General features: G+C 67.6%; 5 protein-coding genes across 6 annotated transcripts; 1 reads left to right on the top strand and 4 right to left on the bottom strand.

Annotated features, from left to right (window-relative positions):
* Positions 1 to 1,319: 1,319 nt before the first annotated feature.
* On the bottom strand, positions 1,320 to 6,239 carry LOC136371181 (connector enhancer of kinase suppressor of ras 1-like). 2 transcript variants are annotated; one of them, XM_066335090.1, is made up of 16 exons: positions 6,002 to 6,239; positions 5,855 to 5,914; positions 5,424 to 5,492; positions 5,033 to 5,152; positions 4,784 to 4,869; positions 4,214 to 4,347; positions 3,969 to 4,132; positions 3,757 to 3,787; positions 3,494 to 3,666; positions 3,340 to 3,413; positions 2,944 to 3,015; positions 2,777 to 2,850; positions 2,507 to 2,571; positions 2,327 to 2,429; positions 1,652 to 1,833; positions 1,320 to 1,569 (listed from the first exon to the last, which is right to left on the bottom strand). In XM_066335090.1, the coding sequence occupies exons 1-16, from the start codon at positions 6,155 to 6,157 to the stop codon at positions 1,366 to 1,368; spliced, it is 1,767 nt and encodes a 588-aa protein (XP_066191187.1). In that variant the 5' UTR covers positions 6,158 to 6,239; the 3' UTR covers positions 1,320 to 1,365. The 2 variants fall into 2 exon arrangements, with proteins under 2 accessions (XP_066191187.1, XP_066191186.1); XM_066335089.1 differs by having other exon boundaries at positions 3,969 to 4,347.
* A 125-nt stretch (positions 6,240 to 6,364) lies between these two features.
* Positions 6,365 to 7,717, bottom strand: LOC136371396 (connector enhancer of kinase suppressor of ras 1-like). Its single transcript, XM_066335489.1, has 5 exons — positions 7,601 to 7,717; positions 7,175 to 7,366; positions 6,702 to 6,892; positions 6,542 to 6,626; positions 6,365 to 6,421 (listed from the first exon to the last, which is right to left on the bottom strand). Exons 1-5 carry the CDS (start codon positions 7,715 to 7,717, stop codon positions 6,365 to 6,367), a joined length of 642 nt encoding a protein of 213 aa, XP_066191586.1.
* A 2,377-nt stretch (positions 7,718 to 10,094) lies between these two features.
* Positions 10,095 to 11,471, bottom strand: ZNF593 (zinc finger protein 593). The gene is made up of 3 exons (XM_066335077.1): positions 11,236 to 11,471; positions 10,672 to 10,734; positions 10,095 to 10,566 (listed from the first exon to the last, which is right to left on the bottom strand). The coding sequence occupies exons 1-3, from the start codon at positions 11,430 to 11,432 to the stop codon at positions 10,425 to 10,427; spliced, it is 402 nt and encodes a 133-aa protein (XP_066191174.1). The 5' UTR covers positions 11,433 to 11,471; the 3' UTR covers positions 10,095 to 10,424.
* Positions 11,472 to 12,093: 622 nt separating this feature from the next.
* Positions 12,094 to 12,984, top strand: C24H1orf232 (chromosome 24 C1orf232 homolog). Its single transcript, XM_066335302.1, has 4 exons — positions 12,094 to 12,201; positions 12,276 to 12,362; positions 12,440 to 12,537; positions 12,715 to 12,984. The coding sequence occupies exons 1-4, from the start codon at positions 12,115 to 12,117 to the stop codon at positions 12,971 to 12,973; spliced, it is 531 nt and encodes a 176-aa protein (XP_066191399.1). The 5' UTR covers positions 12,094 to 12,114; the 3' UTR covers positions 12,974 to 12,984.
* Positions 12,985 to 13,201: 217 nt separating this feature from the next.
* Positions 13,202 to 14,774, bottom strand: FAM110D (family with sequence similarity 110 member D). The gene has a single exon (XM_066335301.1). The coding sequence runs from the start codon at positions 14,676 to 14,678 to the stop codon at positions 13,647 to 13,649; it is 1,032 nt and encodes a 343-aa protein (XP_066191398.1). The 5' UTR covers positions 14,679 to 14,774; the 3' UTR covers positions 13,202 to 13,646.
* Between the last annotated feature and the right edge of the window lie 2,699 nt (positions 14,775 to 17,473).

Genomic DNA, 17,473 nt, shown 5'->3' on the forward strand with positions numbered 1-17,473 from the left:
TCTACATAAATGTAGTACTTATTACGGTTAATTTAAGCATCATTAATTTAGGAAGATATGCCTAATTTTAGGTAAATTTCAGACGGGCTGGAGGTCCCGGTCTCTGAGGGTAGGGTGAGGGGACAGTCCCTGAGGGCTGCGTCCATCAGCACCCGATCCAAAGCCGGCGGAGGAGGAGGAGCCGCTCCTGTGGGCCCGGTCCCTGAGGAGGAGCGGGAGCCCAGCCCTGAGGGGAGGAAGGCCGTGAGGAGCTCAGAGACCGCTCCCCGCAGGGCTGGAGGGTCCGGGGCGCGGTGCCGGGGCGGCAGTAGCTCTGCCGGTGCCCGGTGGGGATGCCGGGGCGGTGGCGGCGGTGCCGGTGCCCGGTGGGTGCGGGTTGGGGCCGGGGTCGGGCTCTGCCCCTCACCTGCCGCCGCCGCCGCGCCTCTCCCGCCACCCCCGCGCGCCGCGACCGTTACCTCCGCCGGCGGGAGGGGCGTGGCTGCACGGCATTTCAGCCAATCGAATACCTCGGTCACGCCCCCGTCCGTGGCTCATTGGCTTTCGAATACTTCGGTCACGCCCCCATCCGTGGCTCATTGGCTTTCGAATACTTCGGTCCCGCCCCCATCCGCGGCTCATTGGCTCACCTGAACGCTGTCCCCGCCCCCTCCGCGCCGTGCGGGGAGCGGCGGGCGCTGGCGGGGGAGGAATGACCGCGGGCGGCACCCGTAGGCCGGGCGCTGAGGGAGCCGGGGCCGCTCAGCCTGGAGAAAAGGGACACCGGGGAGATCGTCTCTGTGTCCGCAACTCCCCGGCAGCAGGAACAACAAGACAAGAGGAAACGGCCTCAAGTTGCACCACGGGAGGGTGAGGTTGGACGTCAGGAGGAATTTATTCATGGAAAAAAGATGGTTAGGCACTGGCACAGGCTGCCCGGCGCAGTGGTTGAGTCACCATCCCTGGGAGTGTTCAAAAACATGTGGATGTGGCACTTGGGGACGCGGTTTAGTGGGTTTACAGCTGGACTCGATGATTTGGAGGTTTCTTGCAACCTAAACAATTCCACGGTTTGATGATTTATTTCAGCGCCAAGAAAAACCACGGTACGATCAGGCTCTATCAACACATTTATTTACAGCGGAAGAGCCCGTGGCCGGGCCGGCTGACAGCACCACAGTGGGGACACATCCCCCGGCAAAATCCCCCCCTTGCCACCCTGCAGCCGAGGCAAGGCGAACTGGGAACAATTAAGACTGTCACAGAAGCCAGTTCCCCCTCTGGGGGCTGAGCTTTCCCAAATGCATCCCAGCTCCTCCAGCACAGAGCACCCACCGTACTCCCAAATCTTGTGGGCACCGACCCACGCCAGGTCCCGGCAGCGTGTCAGGGCTCAGCTGCCCCTTCGTGAGGGCTGTGCTGGTGTCCAGCGTCGCCCTGCTCGTGGCCCTGGCCCTGCCGCCCTGCCCAGCCCTCCCGCAGCTCCTGGTACAGCTCCTGGTGCTCCTCCTTCCAGCGCCTGAACGTGTCCGAGGTGAGCGCCGCGTCTCCCAGCAGCTGCTCCAGCGCCTGCAGCTCCACCAGCTTGGCCTGCCCGGAGCAATGCACGTTTTGTGGGGACACCGCACGGGCAGGGGGCGCTGGGAGGGTTCTGGAGGCCGCGGGCTCCCACCTTGAGCGTGCTCTGCAGGGCCCGCACGGCGTGCACCCTCTCGTTGATGTGCGGGTTCTTGTTGCGCCGCAGGAAGGACTTTCGGCACTGCTCCTGCGTCAGGAAGCGCCGCTGCCCCATCAGGGACACCCCGCCCTGCCTCAGGCACCGCATCAGGCTCTCCAGATCCTCCCCGGCGGGGTCTGGGCAAGGAGAAGGGGGCACTGGAGCAGGAGGGCAGCCCCCAGACCCCACAGGGCTCCCCCCGGCCCCGGAGGTGTGGGATCATGGAGTGGCTGGGGTTGGGAGGGACCTTAAAGATCATCTTCTTTCACTCCTGCCATGGGCAGAGTACACCTTCTAGTATGTCCCAGGTTGCTCCAAGCCCTGTCCAACCTCACCTTGGACACTTCCAGGGATCCAGGGACAGCTTCTCTGGCCACTCTGTGCCAGGGTCTCACACAGGGAACACCGACCCTCTAATGTCCAATCTAAACCCACTCTTTTTAGTTTAACTCCATTCCCCCTTCCCCTGTCACTCTGTGCCCTCATTAAAAAAATCCCTCTCCATCTTTCCTGTAGGCTCCCTTCATCCCACTCAAACACACCCCAACTGGAGCTACCCCCTGGCACAGCCACAGGCAAAAGGGAGGGACACAAGGTGACAGGGGGCCAGATGTCCCCCCCAGCACTTACCCATGGGGGAGCAGGGCCGGGGGCTGCCCTGGGGGCTGCTGGCTGCACTGCTGGCTGGGGAGAGCTGTGCCTTCTCTGCGCTGCTCTGCAGCCTCTTCCTTGGCTGAGGGAGAGATGGGACAGCAGGTGAGACAAGGAACCCTGTCCCTCTGTCCCAGGGTGTCCCCCAGGGCCACTCACCGAGTCAGATCCGTGCCTGGGGGCCTCATCATCGGGGTCCTCGGCTTCTGTCTCACTGTAGCAGTCTGGAGGCCATGGGAGAAGACAGAAATTCCCTCCCAGGGCTGAGAATCATCCCAGGCGCCCCTCAGGGAGCGTTTGCCACATTCCCCCAAACCATGGGCCAAGCTCCCGGCAGTCCCATGCCAGGGCTGTGGCACCAGGCACCGCTGTCCCACGGGGACCCCTCCCACCCCAGGGACCCCTCCCACCCCAGGGTGGCCTCATTACCTTCTTCCTTGTCTGGGACTGCCTGCTGGGCCAGCGTGTACTTTGTTTTGGCTGTTACCAGGTGACTGACCCACCTGGGGAGGGGAAGGACAGACAGACAGGGGGAGGAGGGTCCTGGCCAGCCCAGGGTGGTGGGGCTGGTGCTGACCATTGCCTCTGTTACTCACATGCTCAGGTCAGCCAGGGTTTCAGCAGCAAAGACAAAGGGCTTGTATGTCTGGTGGCACAGCTGGAACACGCTGAGGACAAGTGGGGCGCTGCCTGTGCTGCTGTGGTGACACAGGGCCAGCCCCAAGCCCCCAACAGCCTCCCCAGCACTGCTGCACCCCATCCCAACCCAGCTCCAGTGCTCGGCCTCACCCCAGATAACACCAGTAACACAGTGCAGGCCTTGCTCAGAGTGTGGGCACAGTATTGCAAGGTCCAGCCCTGTGGGGACCTCAGCAGCCCCACAGGGACATGCACGTGGTTCCCTGCACGGCAGCAGGACTCATCCTTGGGACAGCATCCCCTCCCCTCTCCCACCACCAGCTGGGGGTGAGAGTGAGACAGGCCCCACTCACTATTTCTTCTTCTGCTCCCTGGTGCTCTCCAGGTTGTAGGTGGCCACGTTGATGAGTCCTGCAGCCCTCTCGTCCTGCGGGGTCAGGGACAGCCGTGTCCGGCACCACCCCAGGAAATCCCAGCTGCCCAGGGACACCCAGCGCCCCCACTCACGTTGGGGTGGTTGTACCAGTAGAGCGTGTGGCCCTTGAGCACAAACCAGCACCGTTTCCACTTCTGGGCCATGAAGGCCACGTGGTCCTTCTTCTTGAGGAGCCAGCCATCGCAGTCCACCCGGCCCAGGTCCCGGCACGAGACCCGCCGGCGGCTCAGCCTGGTCGCCACCCCTGCAGCACAGCCCTGGGGGTGTCAGGGGAGGGCAGGGGGAGCAGAGCCCCCCCGGGACAGCCCCCAACCTGGCAGGGCTCTGCTCTCACCTTTGGGTCTGCGTCCCGTGCGGGGGCTGCCCTGGGGGACAGACAGATTTTAGTGACCGCGCAGGGAGCGAGGGCAGGGCAGTGTTTGCTGAGCCTCCCCAGCAGCACCGCAGCCCTTAGGGACCCCCAGAGGGACCCCCAATTCACACACCCACAGGGGGGCTCAGAGGGGAGCCTCTGACACCTCCCCAGCACGGCCCCCCGGCTCTCACCTCCCCGGGGAGCTGGCTGGGCTCTGTTCCCTCTGCCCCCGTGCTGGGGGCTGTCCCGGGGCTCAGCTCTGTGCCACAGGGCTCAGTGGCAGCAGGGGGGCTCGGGGGGGTGTCCAGGGGGGTGTCCAGGGGGCTGCCACTGTCCCACACCTCCTCTGCAGCACCTGTGAACAGCGAGCGGGGCTGCAGCCTCGTACTCTGGGGGGAACTGCTCCGTCCCCAGCCACCCCCTGCTCCCATCCTACCCTGTCCAGACAGTCTGGGCAGCTCCTCCACTGCTGGCCCGGGCAGCCTCAGCTCCCGCTCGCCCTCTTCCTGCTCCTCGTCACTGACGGGATCCGGGGCAGAGTCTGGTCCCGAGTCCAAGTCGGCCGCAGCGCTGGGAGGAAACCGGGATCTCCTGAGCCCCAAACCTCCCCGAGCACTGCCGGCCCCCTGATCAACCCCTGAGCACCCACGGCGCTCCCTGCCCCGGGACTGGGGCTGAGGGGACGTGGTGGCAGAGCCCCAGCTCAGTTCCAGCAGCTCGGCTCCTGCCCGCGCTGCCGCTGGCTCTCCGCACGCCTTTCCATTCCGGGATGGGAGAAGGGTCATGTCTAAATATAGTTCCAACCCCACTAAAACGTTACCAAGTGAATGAATTACAAACCCCCCCTTTCTTTCATTCCTTAAGACTCCTGGCAGCTTCCCGGGTTGCTCACAGGCAGCTGCTGCACTGCTGGCACCTCTCCCCCTAAAAAAGGGCTGGGAAAGGGCCCTGGATGCCCCCAAACATCTCCTTTCTGGCCAGACTGGGGTGTTGGGGTGGGGCTCACCTGGAGGTCAAGGACACGGGGCTGCCTGGGCTCTCACCGCTCCTGGTGCCAGGGGAATCTGCAGCATCCAAAAATGCTCCTGGGGGCTGTGGATGGAGTGTCAGTGCCAGCCCCATCCCACCATGGACCCCAGAGCTTTAGGAATCTCCAGCGGGATGGGAGACGCCCAGCTCTGAGCATCTCTGCCTGGTTCCCAGCACAGCCCAGTGCAGCACTGGGGCTTGGACTGGGACCCCTGGGGTCACTCACCTGCTGCCTGGGAGAGGGGGGTGAGCTGGGCAGGTCCAGAGGGATCTTCTTCAGCACCAAAGTCACCCTGTTCCCCTTCTCCAGCAGCTTCCTCGCCAGGTTGACAGGTGTCCAACCCACCTGCAAATCCTGGGTGAGCCACTGCCCCGGCCCCGTGGGTGCTTCATCCCCCAAACCCACCCCAGCCACAGATCCCAAATCCTCCTGGCAATGCCTTCTGTGTCCGCCAGACCTCTCCCAGCCATGGCTCCTGCTTTTTGCTGCTCACAACTCCTGCATCCCTCCACCTCAGCCCCAGTGCTCCCCGAGCCCTCCCAGCCCTGCAGCTCCCTGTCCAGGTCCTCCCTGCCAAATCCAGCAGCACCCTCGAGCCCCCGTGCCCCTGACTCACCACGACCTGCTCGTTGACCTGCACGATCTCGTCCCCGGGCAGGATGTGGCCCCCGTGGGCAGCCAGGGCCTGGGCAGAGATGGGGGACAGTGGGGTGCCCAGTCCTGGCTTCTCTCCCTCCTTCCCTCCCTTCCTCCCAAGCTAATCCCACTCAAGATCTCTGCTGGACAGGAAGAACCAGGGGGGTTAACCATTAACCTGACTTTGCACAGCACCTGCCAGAGCGAGCTGCTGCTGGGACTGGGGCGCAGAGGGGGCTCCCCCACGCCCAGGCTGTGCTCACTCATGGGATGAACTGCACAGGCTCAGCCACAGGCATCATCCCCTGCTCTGGGTCAGGGGAGGGCACATTAGGGCCCTGAGAGGTTCCCATGGATGAGGGGTGTTCCCCACAGGGCAAAAAAGGGGGTGACAGGGAGCCCCTCACTCACCTCTGAGGTGGCCGCAGACACAAAGTGCAGGCAGGAGCTGGTGGAGGTGATCTCAAAGCCCTGGGGGGGCCAAGATGGGGCTTTGAGCAGGGGGCTGGGGGTCCCGAGGGAGAGGGGGCACTGGGCAGAGGGGCAGAGGGCACTCACCAGTCGAGCAGAGAGGAGCAGCTGGGGGCTCCCCGGAAGATCGGAGGGCGGTGTTGGGGTGTCAGGGGATCCTGGGGGGCTGCTCCATTGGCTGGGGGGCAGCGTTGGTGTGTCTGAGGATGTTGGGGGGCTCTGCCACAGGCCGAGGGGCAGCATTGGGGTGCTGGGGGACGTTGGGGGGCTGCCCTGCGGGCTGGGGGACAGCGCCAGCCCCACCCGCTGCAGCACAGCCCTGCGGTCCAGCAGCGCCGGGGGGCTGCAGCCCACGATGCTCTGGCAGATGCCCACGATGTGCTGGCACTGCGGGTGACAGCGGGGCGTGAGGGGAGCCCTGACAGCCCCCCCAGGCCTGCCAGCCCCTCCTCACCCCCCACTCACAATCTGCAGGATCCCACTGCTCCTCTCGGCCGCAGGGAGCTCCTGAGGGGACAAGATGTGGGGATGATTCTGGTGGGACGGCTGCACCCAGCCCTGTGGGGTGCCCCCTGCACCCCACCTCCCCTCAGCACAGCTTTGCCCCAGCCAGCCCTGGGCACTCACCGCCTGCAGCGTCTCTGCCAGCTGGGCACAGAGCAGGATGATGTCCCGGCTGGCCGAAAAGTCGTTGAGGGTGGAGAAGAGATACCTGGGAGGAAGACAGAGTTGAGCCCCCGGAGTGGGGAGCACCCAGCACCCAGGGGTGCCCTCACCTGCCCCAGACCTGTTGAGCCAGGAGAAGAGTTCTTTGGCAGCTCCAACCAGGTCGATGACTCGGGCCAGGAGGGTGAGGGAAGGCGGCTGAGGGGCATCCCCTGCTGACAGCCCCTCCTGCACCAGGCTCTGGATGCCCTGTGCCAGCTCCTGCAGCCTCTCCGTCAGTGTCCGCAGGCTGGTGCTCGCCAGCCCTGTGTCCTGGGGGGACAGGGCATGGCCGGGCACGGTGGTCTCCGGGGTGGTCTCCTCCACACCTTCACCCAGCCCACGGTGCCCCCATGTCTTTCCCTCTGTCCAGCTCAGGGTCTCCTCAGAACCTCTCTCCACGGAGTCCAGGGTACCCTTGTGTCCCCACAGTGCAAGGTGACCCCATCTGCCCCCTTCCACCCAGCGCAGGGCGATCCCACATCCTCCTGCTTCAGCCCAGGAGCCCCCATGTTCCCCTGCTCCTCCCTGGGACCCGCAGCCCCCGGCACTCACCAGCTTACGGAGCTGCTCGGTGGCCTCCAGCAGCAGCTCCTGGTGTCCCAAGGGCCACACGCCCAGTGCCTCCAGGAGCCCCGCGTCCAGCCCCAGCAGCTCAGGCCCCGACAGCCCCCAGGCCTCGAAGGGGTACTCCTGCACCGCCGCGTCCAGCCCTGCACAGATCAGTCCCCCCTGCCAGTGTCCCCGCTGGCCGGGTGACCCCAGGGCTGTCCCCTGGCTGACGGCAGCGTCCTCTCCATGCAACGAGTTCACCCGGCCTCAGCCGAAGCGGTGGGAACGGCCGGACCCCTTCCACCCCGCCATCCAGGGAACGCCCCTCCCAGGAAGGAGATGAGGCACGGGAACTACTGCCACCCCCAGCCACACGTCCCCAAGCTGGGGACACCCCACCCCCGAGGCCGAGGACAGCCGGGGTCTCACCTCGGAGCAGGCGGCCGCCTGCGCGGGGCCCCAGGAGCGCGGCGGCTCCATGGCGGCGGGCGCGGCTCTCACCTGCGCCGGGCGCGGCCCCACCTGTGCCCGCAGCCGCCGCCCCATTGGCGCTGCCGGGTGCCGCTCAGCGCCGCGGCCGCCCGGGACGGCCCCCGAGCGGCCCGTGGGGCGAGGCCCCGGTGAGTCACGGCCCGGACGGTGACACACGGCCGCTGGAAGGCCCGGGAAATGACAGCCGGTGTACGCAGCGCGGGCTGAGGCCCGGCAGCGCTTGTGACACCAGTGCGAGACCCCCAGGTTCCCCGTGGGGGCAGAGTTAGGCCACACAGACCCCCAGAAGAACCTGAGGGATGCCCTTGCTCAGCCCTGGAGTTTTCGGGGTGTCACCCCCCGCCCAAAGCATAACTCACACCCCTTCGCAGGTGGGGAAACCGAGGCAGCCCCGTGCGGCTCTGCAGAGGGGTTCACCCACAGCTGAGCCCGGCCCTTCGGCCCCCCCAAACCCACGCTGGGCCGGGCCGGGCCCCCCCGCCCGCCGTGTCCGCTCCGGGGAGCAGCGGGCGCTGATCGCGGCTGACAGCTGCTGCTCCGCGCCGCCCTGCGCTGCGCCCTGCCCGGGGACCGCGGGGCGGCCCACGGACACGGAGCCCCGCGCCGTGCTCGGGGATCGGGGGGTCCCAGCCCCGCTGCTGCCGCCCCTCCGGGCCCCATCGCGCTGCCCCCCGGCACGACATGATCATCCGGCCCCGCCGCCTGACCCCGGGCTATTTCCGTCTGCTGCAGGTAAGGGCCCAGCAGGGCTGGGGAGCCCACGGGGAGCCCACGGGGAGCCCCGGGGTGTGCCCACGGGGAGCCCCGGGGTGTGCCCACGGGGAGCCCCGAGGTGTGCCCACGCTGCCCACCGCTGCTGGCCGCGGGAGCTCTTCCCGCCTGTATCCCAGCCCCACGTTAGCAGCCACGATGCTGCCGATGGGGGCCCGCAAATGCTGCACGGGCCATCCTAAACCCACCCCCCGAGATGCCCAGAGGGGCACAGAGCGGCCCCCATTGCCTTGACACCACCCGGTGTGATGGGCACACTGAAGGCACGGGCCCAGCCCCCTGTGCCCGTGGGGTTTGGGGTATTCCAATGCTCCCCTCTGCTCTCTGTGTCCCCACAGATGCAGCTGGCCGCGGGACGTGGCGCTGAGCCGGGGGGCCGGCTGCTGACCCCCCTGGCCCTGCTGCTGGCGGCCGCCGGACTCTGCCTGTCCCTGTACAGCGCCCGCAGGATGGCTGACCCCGCCAAGGGCCCCCCGGAGCCGTGAGGAGGGGCCGTGGGGACAGTCCCGGGGAGGTGTTGGGGTCACCCTTTACCCCCCGGCCTCTCCCCGAGCGGAGCTGCGGCTGCGGCCACTTTCCCTCTGACCTGCGCCACATCCAGCCCTTCCCAGCGCGCCAGGGATGCGCCGGGGACGGGGGACACGCGTCTGTCCCCGCCTGTCCCCGCTTTGGGCAGCCGGGATGGGGAACGGAGAGTCGCTTCCAGCTGCAGAGCTGCCGGCTGAGCCGCGGGGGGACATCGGGACCCCGCCGCCGGAGCAGAGGCTGGACGGACAGACAGACAGCCAGAGGGACGGCAGAGCTGGGAGCGGCGCCCATCTCCATCCCCCCCGGAGGCAGAGGGGCCTGGGGTGTCCCCGCTGGTGGCCGCAGAGCCCCGCTGTCCCCACGGGAACGTGCCGAGGCTGCAGCCCGCAGGAATGAGGCCAGCGGCGCGGCCATTAGGTAACGGGCAGGGGGGACACGGGGCCGTGACGTGTCCCCTGGGCAGGCACATCCCGCTGGGATGGCGCTGGGATGGCGGCCGCAGCACTCCCTGTCCCCGCAGAGCCGCGGCTCTCCCTCCCTGGGCCCGGGGGGACACATCCGGGCAGGCTGCGTGGAAATAAACCCTTCCCTACCCAGCACAGCTGTGTCACTGCTCTCCTTGCGTCCCCAGCACATTGCCAGTCCCCAGCTTGGCAGGAGGGATGAATCGGGGACACCCGCTCCGAAGGAATTTGGTGGCATTGTCACACAGTGTCCCCTAAGGGGCACCAGCAGCAGCCGTGGCAGACACCAGGCAGGGAGGATGATCACTCCGTGCATCCCCAGCCCTCCCAGGAGCATGGAATCGCTTGCAGGAGTTGAGTTTTTGGGGACAGGAGCCTCAAAGTGTCCTCACCAAGGGGACACCAGCACTTCCCTCTCAAGAGCCAAAGCAGCTGCTCGCTGCAAACCCAAGTGTTTGATGAAGAGGTCACTCAAGCTCATGTTCCCCGAAAAAAGGCTGCCTAGGAACTCCCTGCCAGGAGGGCAGAGGGGCTTCTGCCACCCTGCCAGGCGAGAGCTCCACCATGAGGCTCCTGGACAGCTTTGGGTAATGGGGAAGGGCACAACACTGAGGTGTCCCCCCGCCCCTTGGGAAGGGTTGTCACCTTCACAGTCAATGCTGCCACACTGTTAGTTGACATACTTTAATGGGTGCAGCACTGGAATAACCTCTGACCCAAGGATAGAGCAGAAACTGCTCTGAAAGCAGACAGACAAGTGTGCAGTCCCACCAGCACTCGGAGAACAAGCAATTTGTCCCTTTTTGAACAAGAAGGACACTCGGTGAGGGCACCCAAGGTCTTGCTGGCTTCTTCTCCTGGTTATTGCCCTGGCCAGGGGGGCTGTGGGAGGAGCAGGGTGGTTTTGGCTGGCAGTGCTCAGACGTGTTTTCTCACAAAGCTGAGGACAAAGACGTCCTTACAGAGCCACTCAGCCTCTCAGTCTCCTGTCCCTGCGTTCAGCTGGATGCCTCCATCTCAGTGACCTCCTCGAGGGGCTGGGTCTGCACCTCCACCTTCTTCGGGGGGATGTAGGAGCCCATCCCGGCGGCACGTTCAGCCTCCTCCTGTGTGTACGGAGCCTCACGCAGCTGCTTCAGCCTGAGGGGCACAGAGGTGGTGAAGGTTCCAGCTGCTCCTGCGAGCAGGACCTGCCCAGGACTGCCCCTGCCACCCCGGGCAATTTGGGGGGCTGCCAACTCTTACCTCTTCTTGTGCACCTTGGATTTGAAGTGCTCCTTCATGCTGTTCAGGTCCACGAAGTAGCGCCTGGGGTATGAAAGGATGGAGGTCAGGGGGACCCCGAGACTGAAGGAGGGCTGGGGATGATCCTACCGAGGGGCCAGGGTCCCACCACAACCCTGCACTGGCCAGGGGTCACCCTGAGACCAGGACAGGATGCTCCCGCAGGGGTTAGAGCCTCTCGCCAGGAGCCAGGGACCCCCGAGCCCGGAGCATCCCTCTGTCCCAGAGCCCCCGACCCCCGGCTCAGGAGCCCATCCCAGCGGCCAGGAACAGGACCAGATCCCACCTCCCCGGGCACCAGGGACCCCCAGGACTAGGACAAGCCCATCCCGAGGTTGGGGCCCGCCGGTATCCCCCCTGTACCCCCCGGTATCCCCCCGGTATCCCCCCTGTACCCCCCGATATCCCCCCTGTACCCCCCGGGATCCCCCCTGTACCCCCGGTATCCCCCCGGTATCCCCCCTGTACCCCCCTGTACCCCCCTGTACCCCCCCGGTACCCCCCGGGATCCCCCGCCGCACGCACGCGCAGTGCAGGCAGTAGAACTGGGCGCAGCCCGGCAGGTCGGGGTCGATCTCCTGCCGCAGCAGCCGCGCGGCGTTCTCGGGCTTCAGGTCCGTGTGGATCTCGTCCAGGTCGCGCCGGCGCCGCTTCGTCTTCAGCTGCCGGGCGAGCGAATGCGCCCGGTGCGCTCCGGTGCGGCGGCCGCTCCGCGGGGACATGGCGGCCGCACGCCGCGCCGCACTGCGCAGGCGCCGGGGCTCCGGCCCCGCCCACACAGCCGCACGCCCCGCCCACACAGCCGCACGCCCCGCCCACAGACCGCCGGGGCGGTGTTATGGCCACGCCCATCAGTGTACGCCACGCCCATATTCCATCAGGCCACGCCCCCCCGGTGTCCCCGGTCCCGGGACGGTCCCCGCGGCCCTTCGCCCCCCCCAGCAGCCGGTGCCACGTCCCCGCGTTGTCGCCGTGTGTCCCCCCGTGTCCCCGTGTTCCCCGCGCTGCCCCGGTCACCGCTGTGATGAGCCGGGCGGGGCTCAGCGCCCGTGTCCCGGCGCTGATCGTGTTTCGCCCGTGATTAATTATGGATGGGGCCACGCGGCGGGGGGAGCGCGGACCCCCAGCGCCTCTCTGCACCGTGAGGGGGCTGTCCCGGCCCTGGGGGTCTCGAGTGGGCGAGGGGCACCGGGGGGCTGGGCCGGGGGGGTGGGGATCGGTTTTGGGGGTGACCAGAGGAGCCGCCCCCGCGCTGCCCCCGGCTCGGCCCGGGCTCAGATTCCTTTTGTGCGGTGCAAGCGGCCGCTGAAACTTTAATGAAGCCACCGGATCGCCGGGTCGCCCGTTCTGCCCGCCCCGCTGCCCGCGGCTCCCGCCGGCTCCGGCCCCGCTGAGCCCCTCGCCATGGCCCAGGGCTTCTGGCGGCTCTACAAGGCCAAAGTGCTGCAGACCCTGGGGGGGCCGCGGCCGGACGGGGCCCTGCAGGACGAGGTAGGGTGAGGGGTCCCCAAAATGGGGTGACCAACCTCCCTGCGGCCCTGTCCTCACCGGGGGCTTCGTTGCAGGGAGACTCCCCCGAGCTGATGGAGACGGCCGAGCCGCCCGCGCTGCTGGAGGAGGGAGCCAGCCCCGTGTCCCAGCTGGCCAGGAAGGTGAGGAGCGGGCTGGGGACAGCGGGGCCGGTCACTGGGAGCCGGAGGTGCCCGCTGACCCCCGCGCTGTCCCCCAGGTGCAGGGGGTGGGGGCCCGCGGCTGGCGGACGCTCTCATCGCTCTTCACCCGCGAGGACGAGCACCAGCTGCTCAGCCCGGAGCCCTGCCCGGACCAGTAAGTTACAGATCGCTGTGAGGGGGACCCCAGAACCCCGATCCAAGCCCTGGGAACTGCCGAGGCCACCCCATCCCCTGCATCCCCCTCCCCGGGGGTGGCCGCCATGGAGCGGGCCTGGGGGGCCTTGGGGAGCAGCTCCCTGCACCGATATCCCTGTCCCCGCTCTCTCCGCAGCCCTCTGGCCGCAGAGCCGCCCGAGCCGCCCCAGGCCGAGAAGGCACCTGGATTTTGGGATCTCTTTGCTACCAAGTGGCAGCAGGCGGCGGGGCCGGAGAAGGGCGCGTCCTCCCCGGAGCCGGATGAGAGCCCCGGGGAGCCGCCGGGTGACGACGGCAGCGACCTGCGGGAGCCAGAGGAAGGGGCCTTCCACTGGGGCTTCCTGGCCGGCAAACTGGCCGAAATCCGCAATAAAAACGCCCCCAAGGGCAATTAGAAGAGGCTGCACCAGCCGGGCTCTCCAGAAATTATTGTGGGCAGCGCCCCGCCCGTGCCCGAGGGCTCTGCCTCGGGTTTGGGTGTCGCGTCTGCACCGAGACCCCGGAGCTGCCCCTTTTCCCTTTTCCCTCGGCCCCTGAGGCAGCACAACCCCGAGGGTGGGCAGGGGGAGCTGCACCCCCAGCCCTGGGACATCCCCCCGCAGCCACACACACCGCCGGGCTAGAAAAATCCCAAAGAGCTTTATTTACAGCAGCCCCTGTTGTGGGAAGGGGGCTCTGGGGCGGGCTCTGCCCACGACACGGGGCTCGGGCTCTGCCCACCCCCAGCCTGCAGCTGGAGCAGCACAGGGGGGTCAGAGGGGGCTGCAGGCCCATCGCACCCCCCGGGCTGGGGACAGGGAGAACGGAGGAGATGGGGACAGCAGGGGGACAGCAGCCTGCCATCCCTGAGGCCGTGGGGAGACTCACCCGGGGGTGTCCCTCCCTCACCGGCCCCTCAGGTGTCCCCACCACGCTCAGCCTGTGGGCCTGGTGGCTCTCCCCGCCTGCAGCATCCCCACAGCACCAGAGGCACGGGTGCCACCAGCCCATGGGCCACATCCAGCGAGAGGCCACGTCCAGCCCGCGGGAGCCACTCGGGTGTCCCGGTCGCGGCCGGGCTGTCGCCGCTCACACCGTGGACTCCCTGGCAGCCGCCCAGGCTCTCTGGCAGCCGTAGAGCCACTTGATGACGCGGGCGTTGCGCTCCACCACGGACACGGCGGAGGCCAGCCGGGTGTCCGGCTCCTCGTCCCCCGGCCCCGCGTCCCCCTCGCTGCCCCCCGAGGCCGGCCCGGGCTCGGACTCGCAGGAGCCGGGGCCCCGGGCCGAGGAGCTGTCCCAGCCCGCCGGCCCGAAGCGTTCCCGGCCCAGCAGCTCCACCAGCGCCCGGTCCAGCCCGCAGTAGTTGAAGAAGCGCTCCTGCTCCGACAGCGGCAGCGACACGCGCAGAGCCAGCGGCTCCTTCCCGGGGACACCGCGGGGCTGCTCCGCGCCGGGCACGGGGGACACGCGGCCCCTGTCACCGCCGCTGTCCCCCCCGCTGTCACCTCCCGGGCTCCGCGCCTCCTCCTTCCCCGCGGGCGCCCACAGCATGGGGCTCTCGGGGCTCTCGGGGCTCTCGGGGCTCTCGGGGCTCGGCGGGGCTCGGGGAGCCCTGGCCGGGGGCGGGCCGGCGGGTCTGTCTCTGAGCGGTCCCTGGAAGAGGCGCCGCACCAGCCCCGAGCCCTTGGTGTTCTCCTTGTCCCCGGCCAGGCAGTCCCGTTTCTGCCGGTAGATGACGAGGGAGTCGGGTCTCAGCAGTCTCCTGCTGCCGCTGCGGCGGGACACGGGGGACTGCGGGCACGGCGCCTTGCGCGGACCCTCCCGGCCCGGCTCCGAGGCCGGACACAGCCGGCGGCGGCCGTGCGGGGACAGCCGCGCCGAGCCGCGCAGCGCCGGCTCCTGCCGCCGGCCGATCACCTGCTGCGACTTCACGTACTTGGCCTTGTCGGCCTCCAGCCGCTCCACGGCGCTGGCTCGGCGGCCGCCGGTGTCCCCCGGGCGCTGCGGGCTCTCGGGGCCGCGGTTCAGCCGGCCCAGGGGGGAGCCGCGGCCCGGGGCCACGAGGCGCGGGTCGCTGGAGGCGCAGACGGCCGGAGCCGGGCTGCCCAAAGGCCCCATGGCCCCGGCCGGCCGCTGCCGATCGCTCTGTGCCCCGGGCAGCTCCGCTGCGGCCGCTGGGGAGGCTCCTGAAGCTTCGCTGCGCTCCTGGATCCCGCCCTGGGAGGAGAGAGGAGAGTCAGGGTCAGCGCCGAGGGGGCGGCGAGGAGGAGGAGGAGGAGGAGGCTGAAGCAGAGCTGAGGGTCCCCTCAGTGCCGCACGGGCAGAGTCCTGCCAGCCCCGGCAGGAACAGCCCCCGGGCAGGAAGGGACAAGCGCCGAGCATCCGCCGGCTTCACCCGCGTCCCAGCGGCCGCTTCCAACAGGAAAAAATACCGGGGCCGGCCGCCGCCTTGTCTTCCCGAGCGGCAGAACAAAGCCGTGCTGGGGAGAGCTGGCCCGCTGCCCCACGGCCGGGGGTCCCCGAGCCGTGCCCCACAGCGCCGGGCTGCGCTGGGAGGGAAGAGTGTCCCCTGCTCCGTGTGCGGAGGGCACGGAACCGGCCCTGGGCGACAGCAGGGACACGGGGCGGGGCAGAGCAGAGCTCAGGGCAGCGAACAGCCCGGGAACCCTCTGCCACAGGCAGCCCACGGGCTCCGCACCGCACCCACCCCGCGGGACAGACGGGGAAACAGAGGCACGCCGTGTGTCCGAGGGATGAGCACCGGGTCCCGTTCCCAGGCTGGGCCTGCCCGTGCCGAGGGGCCCTCACCCTCCCCGGCCAGGAGCCGTGCCAGGAGCCGTGCCAGGAGCCGTGCCAGGACCCGTGCCACGCAGGTGGGGGATGCTCTTGCTCACCTGAGGCCGCGCAGGGATGCAGGGATGGGATGCAGGGATGGGATGCAGGGATGCTCCAGTCTCACGCAGCTCCTGCCCCTCTGGCTGCCCCGGCAAACTGAGCCCAGAGCCTGGAGCAGCCTCATTTAGAGGATGAGGAAGAGGAAGAGCCACCCATTAACCGCTGCCTGCCCAGCCCCGGCAGGAGCCCTCCCGTGCGGCCCCTGCCCAGCATTAACCCCCCTCCTCCTGCGGCTCCAGCTCACCTCTGCCAGCTCCCCCCTTCCTCCGCTTCCTGACGGGAACCCGGCCGCGCTTTCGGGATCTGCTGCGGAGATTTTTACCTCCGGCTCTCTCAGGGCGGCTCGGGAACGAGGCAGGGAAACCGCGACCTCTCCGGCAGCTTCTCCTTCCAAACGCACCCCGGGGTGCTGGAGGCCGCTCGGGAGCGGGAGCCCACCACAATCCCCCTCCCCGGGACCCTGCCCAGGCAGGAAAGGGGGAGGAAAAGTCCTGCTGGCACCTTCTCCGGTGGCGGTGAAAGGGTCACAGTCAGCCCCCAGCCGGCCGGTTCCTGCCTCTCCCCCCCGGGAAGGGCTGTAAATCGCAGGAAGCCACAATGGGCTGGAGCTGGCCCAGGGGTTATTTTTACCGCTGCCCTCTTCCCTTGCCGAGGGCCGAGAGCTCCCACAGGGACAATCCCGGCCCCCTCCAGCCCCGGCCCCGGCCCGGGGGGCTGCGAACGTGGCACTGGAGCAGAGGGGGAAGGACGGGCTGTAGCCTGTGCTGGGCTGCCAGACCTCGGGGAGCGCCAGGAGCAGCCCCCGGAGGTCCCCGGGAGCCCCCAGCCCCCGGTTGGGATGGGGACCTGGGGCACAGCCCGGCCTGAGCCCAGCGGCTGAGGAGGCTCCAGCGGGGACAAAGACACACGATTCGGCCCCAGCTCCGGGCTGAGAGGGGACCTGTCCCCGAGCACTTCTGTCCCCAGCCCAGCTCCTTCCTGAGGCGCTGCTGCTCCGGGAACGGGCCCGGGGCTGTGTCCAGCACCTTCCCGGCCGATGGCAGCGGGGCAGGAAGGGGCTGGGCCGGGACTGACGAAAACGGGGGATAAAATGGAAATTGGGCAGGAGGAGAGGGGCCAGGTCTTGTGTGAGCTCTGCGGGCACGGGAAAAAAATCCCCAGTGACAGCACAGAGGGGACAGACCCCTTCTGTAATAAAGCTGGAGGGGAGCAAAGCAGGGAACCCTCGGGCTCCGTGTGCAGGATGAGGCTGCACTGGAGCAGAGCTGGTGGAACACAGGGAATGGGCTCAGGCCAAGGGATGGAGAAACCCTTGGCAGCTCTGGGATCTGTCCCTGGATTCCCTCACGGGCCTTCATTTTAACTCCAGGCAAGATGAATCATTGCTCATTAGGAAGTGTTTTATTTTCTAACCTGTTCTGGTAAAGCCAAGAGTGAGTAAGAGCAGCCTCGAAATCACCTTTCCCTGGCAGCTGCAGCCTGATCCTCTGGGATGCTCTTCCCAAATGCCCAGCCCCTCCTTGGAGCTCCTGCCAGGCACTTGCTCTTGAAGTGGAATATTTGGACAAGGCAGATTCCCTTGGGGATTAAAAAAAGGGATTTCCTGGCATCAAACTCTCGGGCAGCTCTCGCTTTTCCCGGAGGTGGAGGTTGTGGCCCTGTGACTTCTAGGAAGGGATTTACCCCCTTTTCAGCCTCCTGTGGATGCACCAGGGAGCTTTTTGGAGCCACATGGTTGCTCCAAGTCCCTTGGTTTTGTTGAAGGTTACTCAGAGCTCTTCTGTGGGGCTGGAAGGGAGCACAGAGCTGGGAAAGCAGAACAACCCCGGGTGAAACCCAGCCTCAGCTGGGGCCGGGTGTAGAAACTTCCAGAGTGAGAAAAAGCAGAGAAGGTCCCCAAAGGCCACAAGTCCCAGATCCTCCTTCCACAGCATTTCCCTCTCCTGAAGAACCAGCGCTGCTCTGACAGCTCCAGGTGACAGAGGCCACCGTGTCCTGCCGAGCTCTTTCCAGATGAA

This window comes from Sylvia atricapilla, chromosome 24 (assembly GCF_009819655.1).
Source record: "Sylvia atricapilla isolate bSylAtr1 chromosome 24, bSylAtr1.pri, whole genome shotgun sequence".
Taxonomy (NCBI): Eukaryota; Metazoa; Chordata; class Aves; order Passeriformes; family Sylviidae; genus Sylvia; species Sylvia atricapilla.

Coding starts and splice junctions, on each gene's coding strand:
- LOC136371396 (XM_066335489.1), bottom strand. CDS start 7,717: ATGGGGCGGCGGCTGCGGGCACAGGTGGGGCCGCGCCCGGCGCAGGTG. Junction 7,367..7,600: donor AGGCGGCCGCCTGCTCCGAG/GTGAGACCCCGG, acceptor TCACCCGGCCAG/CGGGGACACTGGCAGGGGGG. Junction 6,422..6,541: donor TGGCAGAGACGCTGCAGGCG/GTGAGTGCCCAG, acceptor TTGTCCCCTCAG/GAGCTCCCTGCGGCCGAGAG.
- C24H1orf232 (XM_066335302.1), top strand. CDS start 12,115: ATGGCCCAGGGCTTCTGGCGGCTCTACAAGGCCAAAGTGCTGCAGACC. Junction 12,202..12,275: donor ACGGGGCCCTGCAGGACGAG/GTAGGGTGAGGG, acceptor GCTTCGTTGCAG/GGAGACTCCCCCGAGCTGAT. Junction 12,363..12,439: donor TGTCCCAGCTGGCCAGGAAG/GTGAGGAGCGGG, acceptor GCTGTCCCCCAG/GTGCAGGGGGTGGGGGCCCG.
- FAM110D (XM_066335301.1), bottom strand. CDS start 14,678: ATGGGGCCTTTGGGCAGCCCGGCTCCGGCCGTCTGCGCCTCCAGCGAC.
- LOC136371181 (XM_066335089.1), bottom strand. CDS start 6,157: ATGCTGCCCCTCGGCCTGTGGCAGAGCCCCCCAACATCCTCAGACACA. Junction 4,870..5,032: donor CCCCCTCTCCCAGGCAGCAG/GTGAGTGACCCC, acceptor CTCCATCCACAG/CCCCCAGGAGCATTTTTGGA. Junction 3,667..3,756: donor CACGGGACGCAGACCCAAAG/GTGAGAGCAGAG, acceptor GCTGTGCTGCAG/GGGTGGCGACCAGGCTGAGC.
- ZNF593 (XM_066335077.1), bottom strand. CDS start 11,432: ATGTCCCCGCGGAGCGGCCGCCGCACCGGAGCGCACCGGGCGCATTCG. Junction 10,735..11,235: donor TTCTACTGCCTGCACTGCGC/GTGCGTGCGGCG, acceptor TTCATACCCCAG/GCGCTACTTCGTGGACCTGA. Junction 10,567..10,671: donor TCCAAGGTGCACAAGAAGAG/GTAAGAGTTGGC, acceptor TGTGCCCCTCAG/GCTGAAGCAGCTGCGTGAGG.